This window comes from Pteronotus mesoamericanus, unplaced genomic scaffold (assembly GCF_021234165.1).
Source record: "Pteronotus mesoamericanus isolate MK-2021 breed Mesoamerican mustached bat unplaced genomic scaffold, CSHL_Meso_final contig_20, whole genome shotgun sequence".
Lineage (NCBI taxonomy): Eukaryota > Metazoa > Chordata > Mammalia > Chiroptera > Mormoopidae > Pteronotus > Pteronotus mesoamericanus.
Window position 1 is genome coordinate 18387367 of NW_026555085.1, and position 21439 is coordinate 18408805.

The 21439-nt window shown below is 32.5% G+C and overlaps 1 protein-coding gene across 1 annotated transcript; it reads right to left on the reverse strand.

Annotated features, from left to right (window-relative positions):
- Positions 1-6749: 6749 nt before the first annotated feature.
- DEFB114 (defensin beta 114) lies at positions 6750-14703 on the reverse strand. Its single transcript, XM_054568804.1, has 2 exons — positions 14646-14703; positions 6750-6892 (listed from the first exon to the last, which is right to left on the reverse strand). Exons 1-2 carry the CDS (start codon positions 14701-14703, stop codon positions 6750-6752), a joined length of 201 nt encoding a protein of 66 aa, XP_054424779.1.
- Positions 14704-21439: the final 6736 nt, after the last annotated feature.

Here is a 21439-nt window from a genome sequence, read left to right on the forward strand (position 1 = left end):
GGGGCTGGAGATTGAGATCAGCTGAATGGAAAGTCAACCATACCTCCATGATGAAACCCCAATAAAATCCTTTGTCACTAGAGCTCTGATAAACTTCCCTGGTTGGTGGTAGTCCATGAGTATTGTCATACATTGTTGTTAGGAAAAGTAACAATGTTCCTGCCTGCACTGAGAAAAAAATAACTGGAGGCTGCACATTGAACTCTTCCTGGACTTTGCCCCATGTATCTTTTCTATTGGCTGATTTTAAGCTATATATTGGGTTGGTCAAAATGTTTGCACCCCCCCCCCCCATAAAATAAAAGACACATTTTTCATCTTCACTTTATTCATTTGGATATTTTAAGTATGTTGGCTATGTTTTGCATGGTAAAACGTTGATCGTTCTCAGTTAATGTCTCAATTTGATCACTGTCAACTTCAACTGGTCTACCTGACCAAGGAGGATCATCCAGTGAGAAATCTCCAGCACAAACGTTTTCAAACCACATTTGGCACATTCGATCAGTTACAGCACCTTCTCCATACACTGCACACATTTTTTTTATATTTCAGTTGATTTTTACTTTCTTAAAATAATAAAACATAATATGCTAAAAAATGTGTATTTTCTCCCACCTTCAATATCAAAATAGCTACACAAAAAACTCACCAATTTTGATTTTTTTTAAATGCATGCTGATATGACAGCTGTCATAATACAATGTAACAAAATTGTTTTGAATGAAGTTAAAGACAACTAAGCACTACTAGAGCCATCTTACAGAAAAAAAAACCCAAACTTTTTGGTCAACACATATTTTATTATAATAAATCATAATTATGAATATAACAGCTTTCAGTGAGTTCAGTGAATCTGTCTAGAGAATAATAAAAACTGAAGGTGGTTTTGTGGTCCCTGAACTTACAATTGGTGTCATAATTGAAGGTGGTCTTGGGGACTGCCCCTTAATTTTACATAAGGAATGGGACATTTGCATTCTACACCTTTGAGAGCAGAGTTTAACTTTCATTTTTTCAAAAAATTATATCCTGATTTCATGGGGGCATTTTTTTCATTCAGTATTCTATCAATTCTTTTGTGGACTGATCTGTGTCCTTTTAAATTCCTTCTGTTGAAGCCCCAACTCCCAATGTGATTGTATTGAGAGATGGGGCATTTAAAGAGGTAAATAAATTTAAATGAGTTCATAAATATAGGGTCCTAATCTAATAGGACTGCTGTCATTGTAAGATGAGGAAGAAGAGACACCAGGGATGTGCACCGACAGAGAAAAGTTCTTGTCATTAGTAAGAAGACATAACTACAAAGCCAAGTAGAAAGGCCTCAGGAGAATCCCAGCCTGTCTGCACCTTGATCTTGGTCTTCCAGCCTCCAGAACTGTGAGGACTAATTTCCTGCTGTTTAAACCTTCCACTCTGCGGTATTTTGTTATGGCAGCCCTGGTATACTAATGCAGGTCATGTCATCATGCCAGCTAATTCTCTTTAATATTATTTAGTACAATTAAAAATAAATCATTACTTACATGATTCCTAATTTATGTGTTTTCATTCATTACTCTCCATACATACCCACTTGAGTATCTTCTTGATGATAGCATTGGATTTATTGTTTGTTGTTAAATCACCAGTATTTTGTACAGTGAAGTACATAGTAGATACTTAATGTTTGAATGAATGGACCAGTGGATGAATAGAAAAATTAAACTAACAGAAGATTAAATAATCATTCCTATATTTATTATAGCTGAATATTTACAGCTCTACTACCATTAGAGAGCCCTCCCCAGCTACTTGTATCTCAATGTCAATACAATTTTATTTCTGCTCTGGATGAAAAGATCCAACAATAGGTGACTGACTTCCATATCCCACAATGAACAAGCCTTTTCTCAGTTTACACCACATCTCTATTCCCACATGATGAGAGAACAAATACACACTGACAGTTTTCTCAGTAAATTAACTGTCATTAATTTCAGGGAATCCTTACTGTTCTCTGGTAATCATATTGCATTTCCTGGTTCCTTCACTCTTCTACACTTTTAGAAAATTATTTCATACTCTCTCCTCACCTTTGAAGATACCAGAGCCTTTTCCTATCTTCTAAATCTTAGCTCAAGACCTAACTTTCTACTTTACTGAGAAAATTTTGACAGTCATTAGAGAACTTCATCAACTTCCATTATTGTCATTCCCCAGTTTTACCAGTGGGAATTACCTCAGTTCTAAGGTCTAATGAACTCTCTGAGCTCCCATGAGCCCAGCAAAGGATGACAACTCCATTTTTGCTTCAGAGCCATTCTTCTTGCCTAATTAATGATAAATTTTCTTTCCTTCTCTACTAAATCTTTTAATGTTTTAAATTTTCCATTTATGAGTATTGAAAACAAAATTCTCTCATCCTCATTTTCACCTCTAGCTACCACATCATTTCTTTTGTTTCATTTATTGCCAACCTCTTCAAAATAATTTCCTATATTTATTTTTAAATTTCTATCCTCTTAGTTTCTCATGAACAGATTTGTGCCTCTTTCACTTTTCTTAAATTGTTCTAGTAATGGTCTGCAAGCAGTTTAACATGCTAATTAATTGGTTATTTGTTTTCTTTATTTTACTTGGCTTATTAGCACTAATAGATACATGCTTTTAAGTGGAGTTTCAGGGTACCACATAAGTTAGTTGAATCCTAACTTTCTGGTCACTTCTTATTAGTTTCATATTGGTTTCTCATCTTGCCAATCTTTGAATTTTACTATACCCAACATTGTAGAGATTAATCTCATAAATTTTATGTATACACATTCCCATAGAGATCTCAGTCAATTTTATGATTTCAAATATCATCTAGAAATTAGCAATTCCAAGTTTTTATCTCCATCCTGAAACCTTTCTTTTGGACTTTAGACCAATATCCAGCTCCCTATTTGATATTTCCTATTAAATATCTATCTTAACATGTCCAAACTGAGCCCCTGACATGCACACTCTTGCTAAACTTGTACTTCCCACAGTTTTCCCTGATAATTTAATGGCAACTCTATTTTTACAATTGCCTAAACATAAAACCTTAGATAGTCTCTGGCTTGCAAGGATGCAAGTCACAATCTCACTTTCTGTCCCCAGAAATTCTTTTGGCTCTACCTTGAAAATGAATCAATAATTTAGCTATTTTTTTTTAATAAAACCCACTTTTACTATCACGGAGGCAAAATTTTCTTGGAGTATTAAAATGATAGAAATGAAGAAAAAAGATTTTAATGTTTAATATGATGTGCATATAAAGACCACTTTAAATAGTTGAGAGATACATGGATAAACATTAAAATTCCAATTTGGAAGACTGAAATAGTATAGATCATAGGTTTTGTGTATTTATTTAATGGTAATATATTTTATTAATATTTATAGATGAGCAAACTGATAACTAGTTTTGTAACTTGTCCAAGATTGCATGAGTCAATAGTAAACCCTCTGGTATTAAAACTAGAAATGCCTCCCTCCAGAAATCTCAGGGTTTTTTAACTCAGCACTGAAATGAACTCAAAAGCATAAAATTCAAATAAAATATTGTCTGTTTAAGCAGATAATATCTCAGATAAATGTTTTATTGTTTTCCAACATTTATTGATTAATACGTACTATGGTTACAAGCCTGTTAGAAGTTTGAGGAGAGATAAAGGAAAAGGATCTAATACTTCCTAAATTCTTATAATTTACTTGAACTGTGGCTGTATAAGGGCCATCTACAAAAACCATGGCACATTGTAATATAATAGATTGAGCAAGTACATGATGTTGTTAATAACTTAATTAGCGCTCTAGGCCTGGGTATTTTTTACGTTGTTCTTTGTGCCTCATTAACACTCTAAGTTGGGATATTGAGACATGCTCATTCTGGGCATGGATCTGTCACTGACTGTAGGCATGGGCAAAAATTGTTTCCCTTTACTATTTTCTAATCCTGGTAAATTTTTTCCCACTCCCAGCACTGTGTTTTGTTTGTTTGTTTATTTAATTTAAATAGGATCCCTGTCTTGTCAGTTTCAGGAATTCAGAGGCATAGACTTCCCCAGCCCTGTCAGTCACTGCCTATTATCACTTCTCTTACCCACTATTAGACTGGAAAAGCCCCCCCAGGTATAGCTGCAGTAATCAAATTGGCAGACATCCTTCCCATGAATGGTGTTGACACCTTGGGGATTTTCCATTCTCATAGCCACTTTTCTTCAAGGTCACTTTTCTTCATCTAATTTCCCCCACACAAATTACAGATTCCACACACAACTTTAAGCTCTTAATTTTTTCTCCTCCCATCTGTATGATAACATATGTGGGGATATCTTGTCATCTAGGTTGTTGTAAATCTTTTCCATGAGAAAATATTTTGTTTTCACCACTTAGTTGCTCTATTTGAAGCTACTATGATGCCACCGCCACCCTCAAAAATTACTTTTCTCAAAGTTTTAATGTAAATTTTGAATTATTTTGTCTTATGTCTTATTGCATTCAAGTTTCTCAACTTGTTCCTCACCCTTAGAGCTTTTTCTTCTCTTCTGAAATTCTTAAATTTGACTCTCCTATCTGATTCTTGACCATGCAGACGTACAGACTTTGGGTAGCCTCTTTGCCTCTAACTTTGTGCAGTCTACAAGAATTAAACATTTTTTTTTTAAAGATACACTTCACATAACTCTCTGGTGGCTATACATGATGCTTGTTCTGGAGCAAGCTGTTTAAGGTAGAAATTCCCACTAGCTTCACCACATTTTATTTTATTATATTTTATTTTATGTATTTTTAATATAATTTTTTATTGTTGTTCAAGTACAGTTTCTACTTTCCCGCCACCACTCACCCTCTACTTCCCACTCTCATTCCAACTCCCCTTTGGCTTTGTCCATGGGTCCTTTATAATTGCTCCTTGATGACCTTTCCCCTTCTTTCTCCCATTACCACCTCCACCCTCCTCCCTGGTTACTGTCAGTTTGTTTTTTATTTCAACATCTCTGGTTATATTTTGCTTGCTGGTTTGTTTTGTTGATTAGGTTCCACTTATCGGTGAGATCATATTGTATTTGTTTTTCATCACCTGGATTATTCCACTTGGCATAATGCTCTCCAGTTCCATCCATGCTGTCGCAAAGGGGAGGAGCTCCTTCTTTCCTTCTGCAGCATAGTATTCCATTGTATAAATGTATCCTAGTTTTTTGATCCACTCATTTGCTGATAGGCACTTAGGCTGTTTCCAGCACTTGGTTATTACACATAATGCTGCTATGAACACTGGGGTGCATAGGTTCTTTTGAATTGGTGTTTCAGGATTCTTAGGTTATAATCCCAGGAGTGGAATCTCCAGGTCAAAAGGCAATTCCAATTTTAGTTTTTTGAGGAAATTCCATACTGTTTTCCACAGTGGCTGCACCACTCTGCGTTCCTACCAACAATGTATTAGGATTCCCTTTTCTCCACAACCTCACCAGCACTTATTGTTTGTTGCTTTGTTTATGATGGCCATTCTGATCACTGTGAAGTGGTACCTTATTGTCATTTTAATTTTCATTTATCTGATGGCTAGTGATGCTGAGCATCCTTTTTTTCCATGTGTTTATGGACCCTCTGTATGTCCTCCTTGGAGAAATGTCTGTTGAGGTCCTTTGCCCATTTTTTTAATTGGATTGTTTTTCTTCCTGGAGTGGACTTGTGTGAGTTCTTTATATGTTTTGGAGATCAAGCCCTTGTCCGAGGTATCATTGGCAAACATATTTTCCCATGCAGTTGGTTCCCTTTTCATTTTGCTGATGTTTTCTTTATCTGTGCAGAAGCCTTTTATTTTGATGAAGTACCATTTGTTTATTCTTTCCTTTATGTCCCTTGCTGTGGGGGACATACCTCACTAGATTAAAAAATAAATCTTGGTTCAGTAATTAAATTAGTTCTAAGAACATGATAACTAACAAATATGTTTGAGAACCTGGTAGATATTGGTAAAGGGTTGATTTATCCTTTGTTTTTAAATGGAAAATAAATTTTCATCTCCATATTTCTTCCCCAGCTTTAACATTACAGAGACTGTGTTGTCTAGTGCTTATATTAGGGCTGAAATAATAGATCTTTATGCATTTCCTATGACGTCCAGAGCTAAGTAAGAAAATGCTGAGCTAATATTTTGAGTTTAAATTTTTTAGCCAAAATTCAAATTGTATTTAAACCAAATTTAATAATATGAGTATTATATGGTGTTGAATTAACGTGCCTTTTTGAATGAGCAGAAAGCTGGGAGAAGAGAGGAAAGGCCTGCAAGTATTTCATGCTCTATTGTAACTAATGCATTTATCTCATTATTCGGGTGTCCTGTCACTTAACATCAATAATGTGATGATGGCATTAAGATTAATTGATAAGCTTATGGGTGTGAATTTTTATGAATCAAATTTCTAATGAGGTCATAGTTAAGTTGGAAAGTATTCAATTGTTTACATTTAGTTGAACCACAACAGATTAAAAGTGGTCCGAAGTCAGAGCAAACATGGTATCGATGATATATGCCTCTACTAAAACCTCTAGCTTAAAGAAAATAAGAAAAGTGCTACCTCATTTCATTGAATACATACTTAGAGCCTGAAAAGGGAGATAGCAACATTGGTTCATGTGTTTATTTATTACAGAAGTTCTAATTACGTTCTATATCTCTCTGCATTTGTGAACATAAGACTTTAGCCAGAAGTACATCTTCCTTTCCAAGATTAATCTTCATACGCCCTCTCAGTGCAGCAAATCTTACTTGGTGAGAAACATATATCAATTTGCTTTTCGCTTGCAAAACAGCGTCTCCTACAGCGACCAAGAGATTTTGAACACTTATCAGGATCCACCAAGGTACATATGGCTATAGTAAAAGAAGAATAACTCAAATTACTGATCTTCTATTTCAGAACATATTATCTCTGGTTACAAGAAAGTACTTTGTGTACATTGTAACAAATTTGAAATATATCATAAAAAGACTTCAAAATAATACATATCCCCATATAGAAACTAGAAATTTGTTTTAAATTAATACGTAATTAAATGTTGTCATGTATTATTCTTTGTAACAAAGGTTAAAGTTTTTTAGAGCTTCAAAATTCTCCCTTGAAATTACAAGAGACAATTTATTCATTCATTCAACGAGGTCATAAATTTTTAAAATTTTAGGGCTGTGAAAAACAAATTGGTATACGTGTTTTAACACTTACATGATACATATTTAGGATAGCTGTGAAAGAGATAGAGTCCAGAGTTCTTCACTTATGTACTGCTACTCAAATGTATGTAAGTTTTGCCCCAAAATAAAATGGTATTTATTCTTTGCAATTTTATATTTTTATGCCTTTGGTTATTTTTTTTGAACAGTTTTTTATAATTTTTCTCTATTTCATTGTTCATACACTTTATTATGTTATTGGTATAAGTTTTTATTGTTCACGAATTTGTAATAGTTCCTTCATTTTTTATTTTTAAAAGATTTTAATTTTTAGAGTAGTTTAGGTTTATAAAAAATTTGAGAGGTAGGTACAGAGGTTCCCTATATGTCCCCTGCCTTCATACATGCATACCTTTTCCATTATCAACATTATTCCTCAGAATGCTCTTTTGTCCCCCCAAGGATAAACCTACATTGACACAGCATAATTATCCAAAATGTCCATAGTTTACATTAAGGTACATTCTAAGGATTTGGGCAAAGGTATGATATATATATGATATATCATATATATATAATCTCACACACACATACATATATCTCACACATACATAGATAGATATATTTTTTACAGAGTATTTTTACTGCTGCCCTAAAAATCTTCTGGGGTCTACCTATTCATCATTCCCCCATCCTCTGGCAATCATTGACCTTTGTTTAAATTACCTTCATAGTTTTTTCTTTTCTAGAATGTCATATAGATGAAATCACACAGTACATAGCTTTTTCAGATTGAATTGTTTTCACTCAGTAATAAGCATTTAAGGTTTCCACATGCTTTTTCATGGCATCATTGCTCATTTCTTTTTGACAGTGAGTAATATTCCATTGTCTACATGTACTACACTTTATCCATCCATTAATCTACTGAAGGACAAAGCAATTCTACCAGCAATGTAAGAGAGGTCCTGTTGCTTCATAGCCTCACCAGATTTTAGTATTGTCAGTATCATAGATCCCTTGTTTAATTCCAGATGTTTTCTTCCTATTTATCTTTCATCTTTATTAAATATCTTGCTAATTATGCATAAACTAATGTTTAACATACCCATATATTTAATTTTGCTTTAGATTTTTTAGTTCTGGAATTTTTAATTTTGTTATTTGTTATAATTTTCATATCTATGATAGATTTTTATTCTTATTTTTATTTATTTAAACAAATTCAACATAGTTACTTTAAGGTCTGTGCTTGTTAACTTCATTATGTGAATCCTGTGTTAATCTGTTCTTTCACGTGTTTTTTAAAAAATTTTTAAAAGGATAGTCTTATTTTCATTTGTTTCTGATTTTTTTGTCACATATATTGTTAATGCAAAATTGAGGAAAACCCACGATGCCTAGAATGATATTTCATTTCTCCAGAAATAATTTATTATTTTTTCTTACTGGTGGCTAAAACGACCAACCAATATGTTTAGATAATTTTAAACCACTTATAGATTTTGAAATAATTTGAAAATGGGCATTAGACCCTGAGAAGATTAGACTAATATAATATTAATTTAGACCTACTTTGTAGATTTTTGGATTTATGAATTACATTCCCCTAATGGATTTAGATTCATTAAGATTTTCTTTTTCTTTCTGGGTAAGATTTATTGTGTTGTATTCTTTCAGGAATTATCTATTACATACAAATCAAAAACATGCCAGTTTTTTTATAGTTCTCTTCTCTTCTCAGGTTCTGGATTATATTTGTTTCTTACTTACAATACTATAAGGCTATCAGTTTTATGTTGTTCAACTTCTGTCCTCCCTCTTGACAAATGGGCAGATGTTTATAGAAAGCTGCCTCAAAGACTGACCTCAACAAGATCTTTTCTCTAATTTTAATTGATTTGTCAAATCTGAAATGCCTTTAAGAATTTTTTTTCTTTTTGTCCATCTATTCTATTATTTTCAGTAAGGGTGATATAAGAAGCTGTGATAATTTTATAGTATGGTTTAACACTGGGTTTCTGTGTGAAATAGACTACTATAATTATGTGGTCTATTTTAATATCTGGTAGAGAAAACAAATTTTTAAAACAGTTTTTCAAAGTCTTTGCATGGTATAGATTGATAGTTCTTTGTAAAATGGAAGTACTAGTACCTACACAGAGTTATTGTGAGACATAATAAGTCAGTAAGTTAAAATATTTACAACAGTTTCTGGAATATAATAGTTCCTCAGGGATTAAGAAATGGTGAACAAAAGACTATATTTGAAATTAAACAATTATTAAGTATAGTTTTAGACAAGGCAGTGGATATTATGCTTAACTTCACTGGCTATTAGGAAAATGCAAATCAAAACTATAATGAGATACTACCCCACATCTGTAAGGATGGCGGTTACCAACAAGAAAAGCAATAACATATGTAGGAGAGGTTGTGGAGAAAAAGGAATCCTCATTCACTGCTGGTAGGAATGTAAACTGGTACAGGCACTATGGAAAACATTATGAAAGCTCCTCAGAAAATTAAAAATAGAACCTTGACCAGTGTGGCTTTGTTTGGGCTTTGTGCTGCAAAGTGAAAGGTCACTGGTGATTCCATTCAGGACGCATCCCTGGGTTGCAGGTTTGGTCCCTGGTCGGGACATGTATAGAGACAACTGATAGATGTTTCTCTTTCACATCCATGTTTCTCTCCCTCTCTTTCTCCTTCCCTTCCTCTCCCTTTAAAAATAAATAAATAAAATCTTTAAAAAAATTAAGAATAGAGTGACCATATGACCCATAAGCCCTCTTCTGGGTATCTACCTGAAAAATTTGAAAACATTTACTTGCACAGATATACACAGCCCTGTGTTCATTGCAGTATTTTTCACAGTTGTCAAGACATGGAAACAGAAGTGCCCTTTGCTAGGTGATTGGATAAAGAAAATGTGGTACATATGTACAGTGGAATACTACTCAGCCATTAGAAAAGATGAACTACTGCTATTTGTGACAACATGGAGGGATCTTGAGACTATTGTGATAAGTGAAATATGTCAGATAGAAAAAACTATGAACCATATGATTTCACTTATATGTGAGATATAAAACTGAAAACAACAAATGAACAAACAAGAAAAACAAAAAAACAAAAAACTCCTTGATGTAGACAATAGTATGGTGATTACCAGAGAGAAGGGAGAGAGGATCAAATATATGGTGGTGGAAGGAAATTTGATATATTGGGTCTAAAGTGTGAATAGATGAGTAGTTGCTTATTGTCAAGATATGATATTATGGACTAGGGATGTGAAAATGTAAACCTTAAAAAATGAGAACAAGTTATTCAAATGAACACAAAACATGTAAAAAGAAAATGAACCAGGCAGAAAAAGTAGGATGAGTTTCGCCCTAGGGTTGAAAAAGTACATCATATATTTGGGTCCAAAAACTGATAATAATGAAAATGGTTTTCATTCATTAAAACCCTATGTATCAAGTATAGTTTTAAATATTTAAGTATACATATCTCATTTAACAACCATAAAACTTTGAGATAGATGTTGTTCAGTTAAAAATGTGAGTCTTTAAGTGACCAAATAATTTGCCCAAGTTTGCAAAACTAATATATGCTTAACCCAGGATTTAATCTTAAATTGTTCCAAGTCCAGAATCTACACTTTAAATATTTAATCCATGACCTCTGCATTGAAAAAGTTAGACATTGACATATGAGAAGCACTCAGTAGGTGTCTGGGTATTGTCTCAAGTTAAATGCTGACAGTAGATCAGGCTGTGCCTAAGAGCCTTAATTATTTTATGACTACAGAGGAGTGTGAAGATGTGAAAAATGAAAAGTCGACTGTGCTGTGAATGACAATTTATAAGACAGTTCTATTAAAATGAATATGTTTACATATATAAAGAATCATTAGTAATAAAGTCTTGATAATATACTTCATATATGCTTAATAAATGGTTTTCAAAGTTGCAAGCTGAATGAAGGAAAAATTTCACTTCAGGAAAATTTAAATAAAATAATTTTATTCCCTCTATTTGGAATTATTTGTCAATTTTCTTGATTTGGATATGCATTGAAGTTAGATGATAACAGAATTTAATGTTACTCTGTTTCCCATCTCTTTCCCACCTCTTATTCTGATCTGATAATTTTTTTAAAAAGTTCCTGAAGCAGTGTCAGTTTGGCAAGGGTGGCCATAACGTTATCTCTTATCCTTTGTCTGGTAACTGGATCTCTCCTGTTGAGGAGACTTCATATCAATTAATAGTTCCATTATATAAAGGTCATAAAAGCTTATAAATGATTCTAAAATATTAATATTTGTGTTTTATTTATTTCTTAGCTTATTCAAGAATATTTAAAATGTTTACAAATTGAGAAAGGTATAATCCTTTAAACTAACTTGCTAAAAATATAGACAAAATTAAGATTAATTTGTAAACTGTGTTAATACAAATTAATTAATACGGACTGATCAGTGCCACAAGGGGAGTATGGTGTTTACTTGTCATAGGGCATCTTTCTATATTGGCTGGGAAGTTATTTAGCTAATCAGTAAACTTCCGGCCAACTCACCTTAATTTTAAATTTAATTGAACCTAAAACACCAGAACTGATACTATCTCTTTGCCAACATTTTATTTCACACAGGTGAATGTTTCTTCTCTGCTCTTTTAGACTCAGCCTCCCATTCACCATGCAATATATCATAGAGCTGCCAAAGCCACCACATTCTGCCATGTGAGATCCATGGCCTATTCAGAGACATCTCAAGAACTGGCTACACCTGGACACTACCATGTATTCCTTTGCCTCTCCTACTTCTTCTTCTCTTCTTTCCTTTTACTTCTATTCCTCTTCTTCCATTTCTTGAAATATTGCAATATGATATTCAATGTCATAAACCCTTAATTTATATGGTCTCTTTTGATCTTTGCACAAGCTTATGAAGTTAGTGCTATCATCATCCATTGCACAGGTAAGATAACTAAAGCTCCCTCCACAACAGCAAAGGAACCCCAGCTCCTTAATATCCTGTTCTATTTGACAGCAAGCTCACTCTACAAAGTACTGTAATATACTGTTTTCTCTATTGCTATGTACTGTTTTATGCTTGTTTTCCCTTAAAATATAGCCCATTCATTCATGTTTTTAGCCATCATCACTGATGTTTATGAATTCTCTACCATTGGCCTCGTCAGCATGGTGTCACTATGTTTGAACCCAACACTCATCTTAACATCTTCACAATGTATCTATGTAGGTTGAAAACCTTTCATTGCTTCTTTTGTGACTTTAAGATTTTACCTCTAGCCAAACCACACCATTGTGCAACTGACAGATATGTGCAACTAGGAACTCCTTCAAAGTCACACACTCTGACACCTGTATTAAACCTTTCTGGTTCATTTTATTTTATTTTAGTTTAGTTTTGTTTCATTTAGTTTAGTTTATTTTAGTTTAGTTTAGTTTAGTCTATCTAATGACAAATACAGAGAATTCTATCCATGTCAGTAGGTATTATAACTTAGTATCTGTTTGAATGATCAAAAGGTAAAGGGGAGCCTGTGCTCATATTTGTAGTGTTTTCAAAGCCTTATAATTTAAAAAGGCTTTTCTGCAATACTGAGAAAATATAGTTTGATGGTACAGACCTTATACATCTGAAGTGCAGCTGTCTTCCCCTGTGACTTTGCTGTTTTTGACCAAATTATCTATTCAGCCTTTTCTTTAACCTCAGTGCCTTCCAGAGGAAGCACGATGAAGTATGAAGAACAAATATGTTGGGATCTGAGAAGCTTGGGTTTGTATCAAATATATCACACATAGTCATATAGGTGTGACCTTGAAAAATTATCTCCTTTGTTGTCATTTTTCTCTTCTATAAAAGGAGATAATAGCAGTCATCTCATAATGTTATCTATCAGGCCAGATTAGATACCTACATGAAAAGTTATGAGATACTGTTTGGTACATATTGGCCATTCCTATTTTCTTCTTGTCTTCCCTTTCTTTTCCTTACCTTCTCAGGTCTAAAAACAAGTGACTTACCCTCAGTTTTAAAGCCATTCATCAGAAAATTTGGTACATTTTCCCAAACCTCCACAATTGTCTAATTCCACAATTTAAAGTATTAAATTTAATTTCACTATTTAAAGCATACTTATATAAACCTTCTAAATCAATCAATTCCATTGATTTTTTTTCAACAGTCTTGTAAGTATGCCCAAAAGAATAGTGCCTTATATTTTTCTATTTCCTCAGTGTCTAGCATTTTGCTCAGTAGATCACTAAACACTCAATATTAAAGGGCTATTGATTGACATACTAGCACCACGGGCCCCAACAACTTCCTTAATCATGTTTGAATTCCTCGCTTTCTCAGGTCCATTTCATTATTATAATAACAAACATCAGCAACAAGTACAATAATAGTGGTAGTACCTAAACGGATAGGCTAATTTTCACTTTGTAAGGTTACTTTCCAATACATTGTTTCACTAAATCCTAACTGCACTTTGAAGGCGTATTTAATTAACAAATACAAAATTTTATCTTAGATTTTTTATTTCTAAAATTATGGTTGGTATTGATTCTGCTTCCTTCCCCCCTTGTTGAAGACATTGACACATCACTTAAATTCTGAGTGGCGTTTTACCAACTCTTAAGAAGCTAATGATAAAATCTATGTCTTCTAAGTTTGAATTTAGTTCAGGTGTACCTCTTGAATTTTCAACTCTAGGGCCAAATTAGAACACCTTTAAATATGTATTTCCATTTCCATTGGTAGTGAGTTTGGATTGCCACAATTGTCTAATTGTCAGAGGCTACACCTATCAAGAATATAATCACCACCAAGGGCTTCACTGGTGTATTTTTTTGTAATTTATTTTTGATTGATTTATCAAGCTATTGCTATATCACTATATGCATTAACTAATTCAACAAGGATTTTTAAGGTACCATTTCTTTACTGTCCCCTTATTCCTGCTGTACCTCATTGCCCAGCATATTCTGTGACTATATCCTAAATCATCTTATAAAGACTATTATTAATATTACAAGAAATATTTACTGTTTTTCTCAGTCCATTCATCTTTCCTGGGGAAAATTTATTATGAAGATTGCACTTCTGAATCTTATAAATAATTTAATAAGTTATGATTTTCTTAGTAATATGAATATCTAAAAGAAATCAATGCCCCAAAAGACAAGGGATCATCTCATTTTATCTGCAAACTAATTTTCAAAATGAGGTAATTAAAGTGCATTGTATAACACTATTCCAAATGAAGAAACCAAGATTCAACATTATCAAGAGATGTTGTTAATTGAAAAGACTGTGTTAAGAACCTACATTGTCCAAGTCATAAGCTAGTTTTTTTGTTTGTTTCTTCATTTTAGCTAGAAGCTGAATGCTCCATACAAACATGCCAAAAGCATCCTTTACCTGGTAGAATGAAGGTCACATAACACAGAAAATGGAGGAGGTAATAAAAGATCTTCATTCTGTAGAAAGGAGCTGCTGAAAGATTTGCTATCAAAATCTAGAAACTAGAGCACTTTCCAAAAAGCCAAGAAACATTTACTATTTATAGTTTTCTAATGAAAGACTCTCTTTATCCGGAAATTGTTTTATTTTTTTGTGTACTTATTTCTGCTCCACTGACTAGAGCTGTGGGCAGAATTACTCAAATTGAAAAACTTGAGAGTAACTGATTGTTAGGGAGGAATCTCTATGTAGAAATAGCTGTAAACATGACATCCTGCTTATCAATGGTGATCAATTAAACATCAACACAAAGGAGCATGCATGGAGGGAGTTTAAGATAAATATTTATTTACCATTTAAGATGTAAAACAACTGAGCATTAACATTTCAATTAAACTCCTGGTTACTTTTCAAAGTATATTCTAGTCATTAAACTGGTGTGTAAATTCAGCAGTATGTCCATATGTCCAAAATCCTTACTTATATAGGCAGTTTCTCCAAATTATTCATTGACCAAATTCCACATATTACACATCCTTTTGTCACTAATTTTTATTACTTTTTTTAGATGAAACTTGAATATTTATGGAGCTCTGCCTTTTTTTTAGAAAAGCCAATTTATCTTTATTTTAATTTAATATGATATTAATTTAATTTAAGGTAACTGTTATCACAGTCATATATGCACTCAATAAATTTTGGGGGAAAAAAAGAAACCTTGTAATGAATAGAAATAATTTCCTACCTCAATACCCCTTTTTTTAAAGTTGTTTTCTGGTTACTATTAACATAAGAATTAGGATTGAATTTATATTTTGTTTGTGCTTGACAACCACAAAGCATATCTTTTGGTTTCTAGTATGAGAAATGCAGATTTAGATCAGTTACATTCTTTCCTGTGCTATCCTTAAAAATTTGTGTTATATTAATTTTTGAAAATTTCTGTAAGTTATTCTTAAACTTCTAAATCATTCTCTATTTAACATGAAAATATCTCTTTTGTAGTTCACTCCAAAATTCCTCCTCACTTTCCACACCTCATTTACTTGCTATATACATTCTTTGAGCTTGCCTAAGATATTTGCACTCTCTTTATAACCAAAATTGAGACACTCGTGCTTGATATTTAAAGACTGTAATACAACAAGCATTATAGATTATACTGCTTTTTTATGTGTCTAATATGACAAAGACAAATGTTTTTGGCTTCAAAGTCAAGTGGATAATTACTGTTATTTTACTATTATTATTATTATTTTCTTCTTTTTTTATCAGATATTTTCTAACCTTTTAATTTTAATTATTTTATTTTTGATGTTAACAGTTTTGAAAAGTATTTTTCCTGTAGGTTTTCTTAAATATGAGCAAATATAAATAATAGCCATTCCTTATTCTTTAGTTTCTCTCAGTGTCATAGACTGTTCCTGCTCTTATTTCATAAGGTTTTCTGAATATGCCCTCTTGCATTGAATATACTGTTATCTAGATGTCAGGTTTTCTTTTTTTCTTTTTCCTGTTCTCAGAAAAGATTTTTAAAAATTGGCATTTTTTTGCTGAAAAATATTTTTATTATGTCCTTCTGTTTGATTGTTTAGATGTAAATTTGAGGTGTTAAATCATTTGAAGTCATTACTCCACTAAATTCTAGCACTGTGGTGAGAAATTTAACAGTAGGCAAGCTCCTTTTAAATGATTCGATAATTTTTTCTCTAGACATTTTTAGGATATTCTCTTTATATTTTATATCCAGAATTTTAGGATTCACACATTGCCTAGCGTGCACTTTTCTTCTATAAGTGAGGCCTTGCATTGGTGGGTTTGTATCTTTTCACATCAGAGAAATTTTCTTTTTTTATATGTTTTTTTCTCTGATAAAGTCTTTTCTTATTTGTTTGTGTATTTACTTTCCCTCTTTTGTGGTTTCTTGTAGGTGTTCAACGTTCCTTGTAGTTTTATCTTTACTCTCATACTTTAATATCTATGTTGTTACTTTATAATTTCAATTTTATCCTTCACTTTTATTTTCAGTTTTTCTATTTTTTTTTTTAGGAAACATATTTAGAATATAAGTGCCCTTTTTGTTCTCTGATTGTTCTTCTGCCATAGAGCACTATTCTTGTTTTACAGATGGAAGAGTTTCTAGAATCCTTCTGCAGATATATTTAAGAGAATTTTGTTCATTTGTATCAAATTATGTTTTCCGTGAACTATCTGTTTCCTCGGATCTGTATTCTGTTTGTTCTTGTAATCTTGGTTATTCATACTGCTGGTTTTTACATTGTTGCAAAATCATAGGTTTTATAATGAACAACTGGACACTTTGTGGGGATTTCCTTTGCTATTGCAGATATCTTTTTTCCAAGACAACCTCAGTACAATTCTCATGGTAAGACTTGTGAATGTAGATTGAATGAGCTTCTTTAATGTGAGCAGAAGGGATCGGGACTCTCAGTGTCTTGAAGAAACCTTGCTTTTGGTTCTGAGACAAAAGTTCCTACACCAGAAGTCTTAGCTCTCTCCACATAATTTGCTCACTTGGTTTCATTTAAACAAAACTAAAAACTCTGTGATGGAATAACTGTATATGTCTGTTCTGCAGAGAGTCCCCCAATGTGTAGAGCTGTTTCTATTACAGAGGAAGAACTGCAGAAATGAATATATAATCCAAATGCAATTCTTTAGCATCTTTGTGAAAAAAACTAATTGACTATATATATTAGAGTCTGATTCTGGACTTCACATTATTGCATTGATCTGTCTCTCCTTTATGTCAATATGAAAATCTCTTAATTACTGTAAAACATGAAATCAGGTAGTAAGTTTAGAACTTACATCAAAGTTCTTCAAACTATTGTGGCTATTTTAGGTCTTAGGATTTTCCATATTTTTTTAAACTAAGATTGCCGGTACATATTTAAAATATCTAGATGGCATTTTGTTTGGGGTTTTGTTGAATCTAGAAATCAGTTTGATGAGATCTGACATTTTGACCTTTCCAATATATGAACAAGATATCCCTCTATTATTTAGCTCTTCTTTAATTCCTCTCAGCAATGTAGTTTTCAGAGGGAAGTATTGTATATATGTCCATATCACTGCCTTTAATTTTTTCATGATTTTGGATATTTTCATATATAATATTTCTAAATTTACTTTTGCAAGTATTTATTAATTACTAGTTTATAGAAATACAATTGATTTTTATATTTGTGTCAACAACCTTGCTAAACTCAATTATTAGTTCTATTATCTTCATTTTTAGATTGTTTAGATTCATTATATAGACAGTCATGTTGCCTTCAAATGTTGTCTTAAATTTTTAAAATTACAGTTGGCATTAAATATTATATTAATTTCAGGTCTACAGCATTGTAATTAGAAATTTAAATAACTTATGAAGTGATCCCCAGGATAAGTCTGGTACCCCTTATTCTGTACTTCACATTCCCATGACTTTTAACTGCCAACTTCTACTTCTTGATCCTTCTACCTTTTATCCCCAGACTCTCTACCCACCTCCCACCTGGCAACCATCAGTTTATTCTCTGTATCAATGAGTTTGTTTCTGTTTTATTTGTTAATTTATATGGTATTTTAGACTTCACATACAAGTGGAATCATATGGTATTTGTTTTTCTCTGTCTGACTTATTTTACAAATATGACTTGGGAAATGTTCTCTCATTATACAGGAGTCCAGCAGAAATAAGGCCATTATTGAGTGTAGTTAGTAGGACAGTAATCTGGACATAAGAGTTTATAGTTTTAATTTCAATATTCACCTAAAATGTCATATGGTGCACTCATGTGTGATATTGTTATGTTACAGAATTACATGCTTCTGATTTTGTAATAAAAGATTTTGTAACAAAAAAGGGGCATTATTTGTGCTAGACTCTGTATTGTACAGAAGTACTTGTGTATAATGTGCATGTTTTCACTATCAAATATTTGGAAGAATTTAATAGGTTAGCCATAAGAGCCTGATATTTTTTTATGTAGGAAGGTTTGTAAACATACATTTTTTAAAATATAGATATAAAATTATTCAAGTAGTAAATTTTTTTTCTTGAGTGAATCTTGGTAGTTTACTTCATTTGTTGAAATTTTTCTTTTCATATCAGTTCTCAAAATAATGGTAAAGTGTTGTTTAGTATATTATCTTATTGTTCCTTTAATATCTTACATCTGTAGTGATTTTTCCTTTTCCATTCTTGATATTGGTCACTTGTGTTTTCTTTCAATTTTTTTTAACAATCTGCATAGAGATTTCTGAAAAATATTTTTTTACCTTTTTAAAGAACCAGCTTTGTTTTTTATTGATTATTTTATATTAAATTAATTGCTGATCTTATTTTATTTTCTTCTTTCTGCTGAGTGAAAATAAAGGTTTCACTAAATTATGTATTTTATAAAATTTGGTTTAATTTGCCCTTTTTTCAAGAGTCATAAAATGGAAGCTTAAATCATTGCTTTGAGGTATTTCATATATTTTAATACAATCATTTTTTAAAAGTCTTGAGCTGTAACCTAAGAGCCCTTGTGTGTGTGTGTGTGTGTGTGTGTGTGTGTGTGACTGTGTCTCTGCCTGTCGATGGGACACTGTGTCCCTCTTAGTGGTTCTTGCTGTCTCTCCCCCTCATCACTTATGTTGCAGAAAGCAAAGTGCAATATTGTGAGAGTCCTTATGGAGCAATTCAGATGATGTGGTGAGAATCTGTAACATTCTATTTAACAACTTGTAAAGAACTCAAGCCCTAAGTTTAATAGATTTCAAGAACAAAGCCTGCCAAAAACCACATCAGTGAGTATAGAAGCAGATTCTTCTTCCCCAGTTGTGTATTGCAGCTCAGGTCACCTGCTTCAGTGTGAGCTCATCAGAGACCTTGAGGCAGAGACCAAGCTAAGGTCCTTTTGGAATTCTACACATATGATCTATGAAATAATAAAGGTTTTAAGCTGTAACTTATTGGGATAGTTTGCTATACAGAAATAGATAACTAGTATGATATTCTCTCTTACACATTCTACCTTTTAATTATGTTCATAATAGTTACATTTAATGAAATTATAATGTCTTGTTGAAATCTGCCATCTTGTTATTTTTCTATTTGTTCTTTATGCCTTTCTTTCCTTCCCTTTCCTTCCTACCTGTGTATTTTTTTATGGTACATTTATCTGCTTCATTGGCCCTATCTATTTTTTTCCCTTGTTCCAGTTTATAATACAGGTCTTTAACTTACACACATAGTATAGGAGCCTTACAGTCCTATACTTCAATTTCTCCTTTCCTGGGATCTGAGTGATTGTTCTCATTCATTTCTTTCTGGGAAAGGATATTTACATTTAGCCACAAATTTATAAATTCCAGCTCAACTTATATCTTTGTGTAGATTCAAACTTTTATCTTGTATCCTTTTTCTTCTACTGGAAAAAATTTGTATGTTTCTTTAAGAAGACACTGCTGGATATGCATTTTTTAGGTTTTCTTTGTTTGAAAATATCTTTATTTTACTTTTATTTTTGATACTTCTTTTACACTGAGTAGAATTGTAGGTTGACAGAATTATTTTTTCAGTATTTAAACATGTTCATATATTGTCTTTTGAATTACCTAATTTCTGACAGGAAGTTTGCCTTAATTTTTTTTCAAATAATAGCATTATTAAGATTTAATCATGTACCAAACCATTAACCTACTTATGTGTACAGTTCAATGGTGTTTAATGAAATCATAGACTGTGTAATCATCAACACAATTAATTTTGGAATATTTTCAATGTCCCAAAAGAAACCCTGTACCCTGTAGCTAGCTCAATTCTCCTAAACCCTAGACACCTGTGAATATAAATAACTCCTATATCTAAGGATTTTCCTAGTCTTACTATTTCATACAAATGGAATAATGATATAATACATGAAATTTGTGACTGGTTACTTTCACTTACGATAATATATTCAAGGTATAACTGCTTGTAGCATGAAGCAGTTACTTCATTAAATTTTTATTGCCCAATAATATCTCATTGTGTGGATATGACACACTAGGTTTATGGATCCATCAGTTTTGGGAAATTTAGATTGTTCTCACCTTTTTGCTATTATGAAAAGGCAGCAGTGAACATTTTTGTACAACTTTTGGCATTGACATATGTTTTTATTTCTCCTGCACATATCCCTAAGTGTGTGATTGCAGAGTCAGTGAAAACGCCATTTTTAAAATATTTCAGACGTGGTCAGGCTGCTTTCTGAAGTATTTGCACCAATTTACATTCCTATCAGCAGTGTATGAAAGTTCCAATTTCTTCTTTTTTTCATTTTTCTATTTTATTTTATGTTTTTTGTTCAAATACATTTGTCTCCACCTTTCTGCCACCGCTTTCTCATGCCCCCCTCCTCCATCCCCTTCCCTCAATCCTTCTCCACTTTGGATTTGTCCATGGGCCTTTATACAAGTTCCTTGACTTGACCCTTCTCTTCCCCTTCCCTGCCCACCCCTCCCCCCTTCTCTTTTGACTCTGTTGGTTTCCTTTTTATTTCAATGTTGCTGGTTATATTTTTCCTTGCTTGTTTGTTTTGTTGGTTAGGTTCCACTTATAGGTGAGATCATATGGTATTTGTCTTTAGCCCCCTGGCTTATTTCATAGTATAATGCTCTCCAGTTACATACATGCTGTCGTCAAGGGTAGTAGCTCTTTCTTCCTGCTGCATAGTATTCCATTGTGTAAATGTACCATAGCTTTTTGATTGACT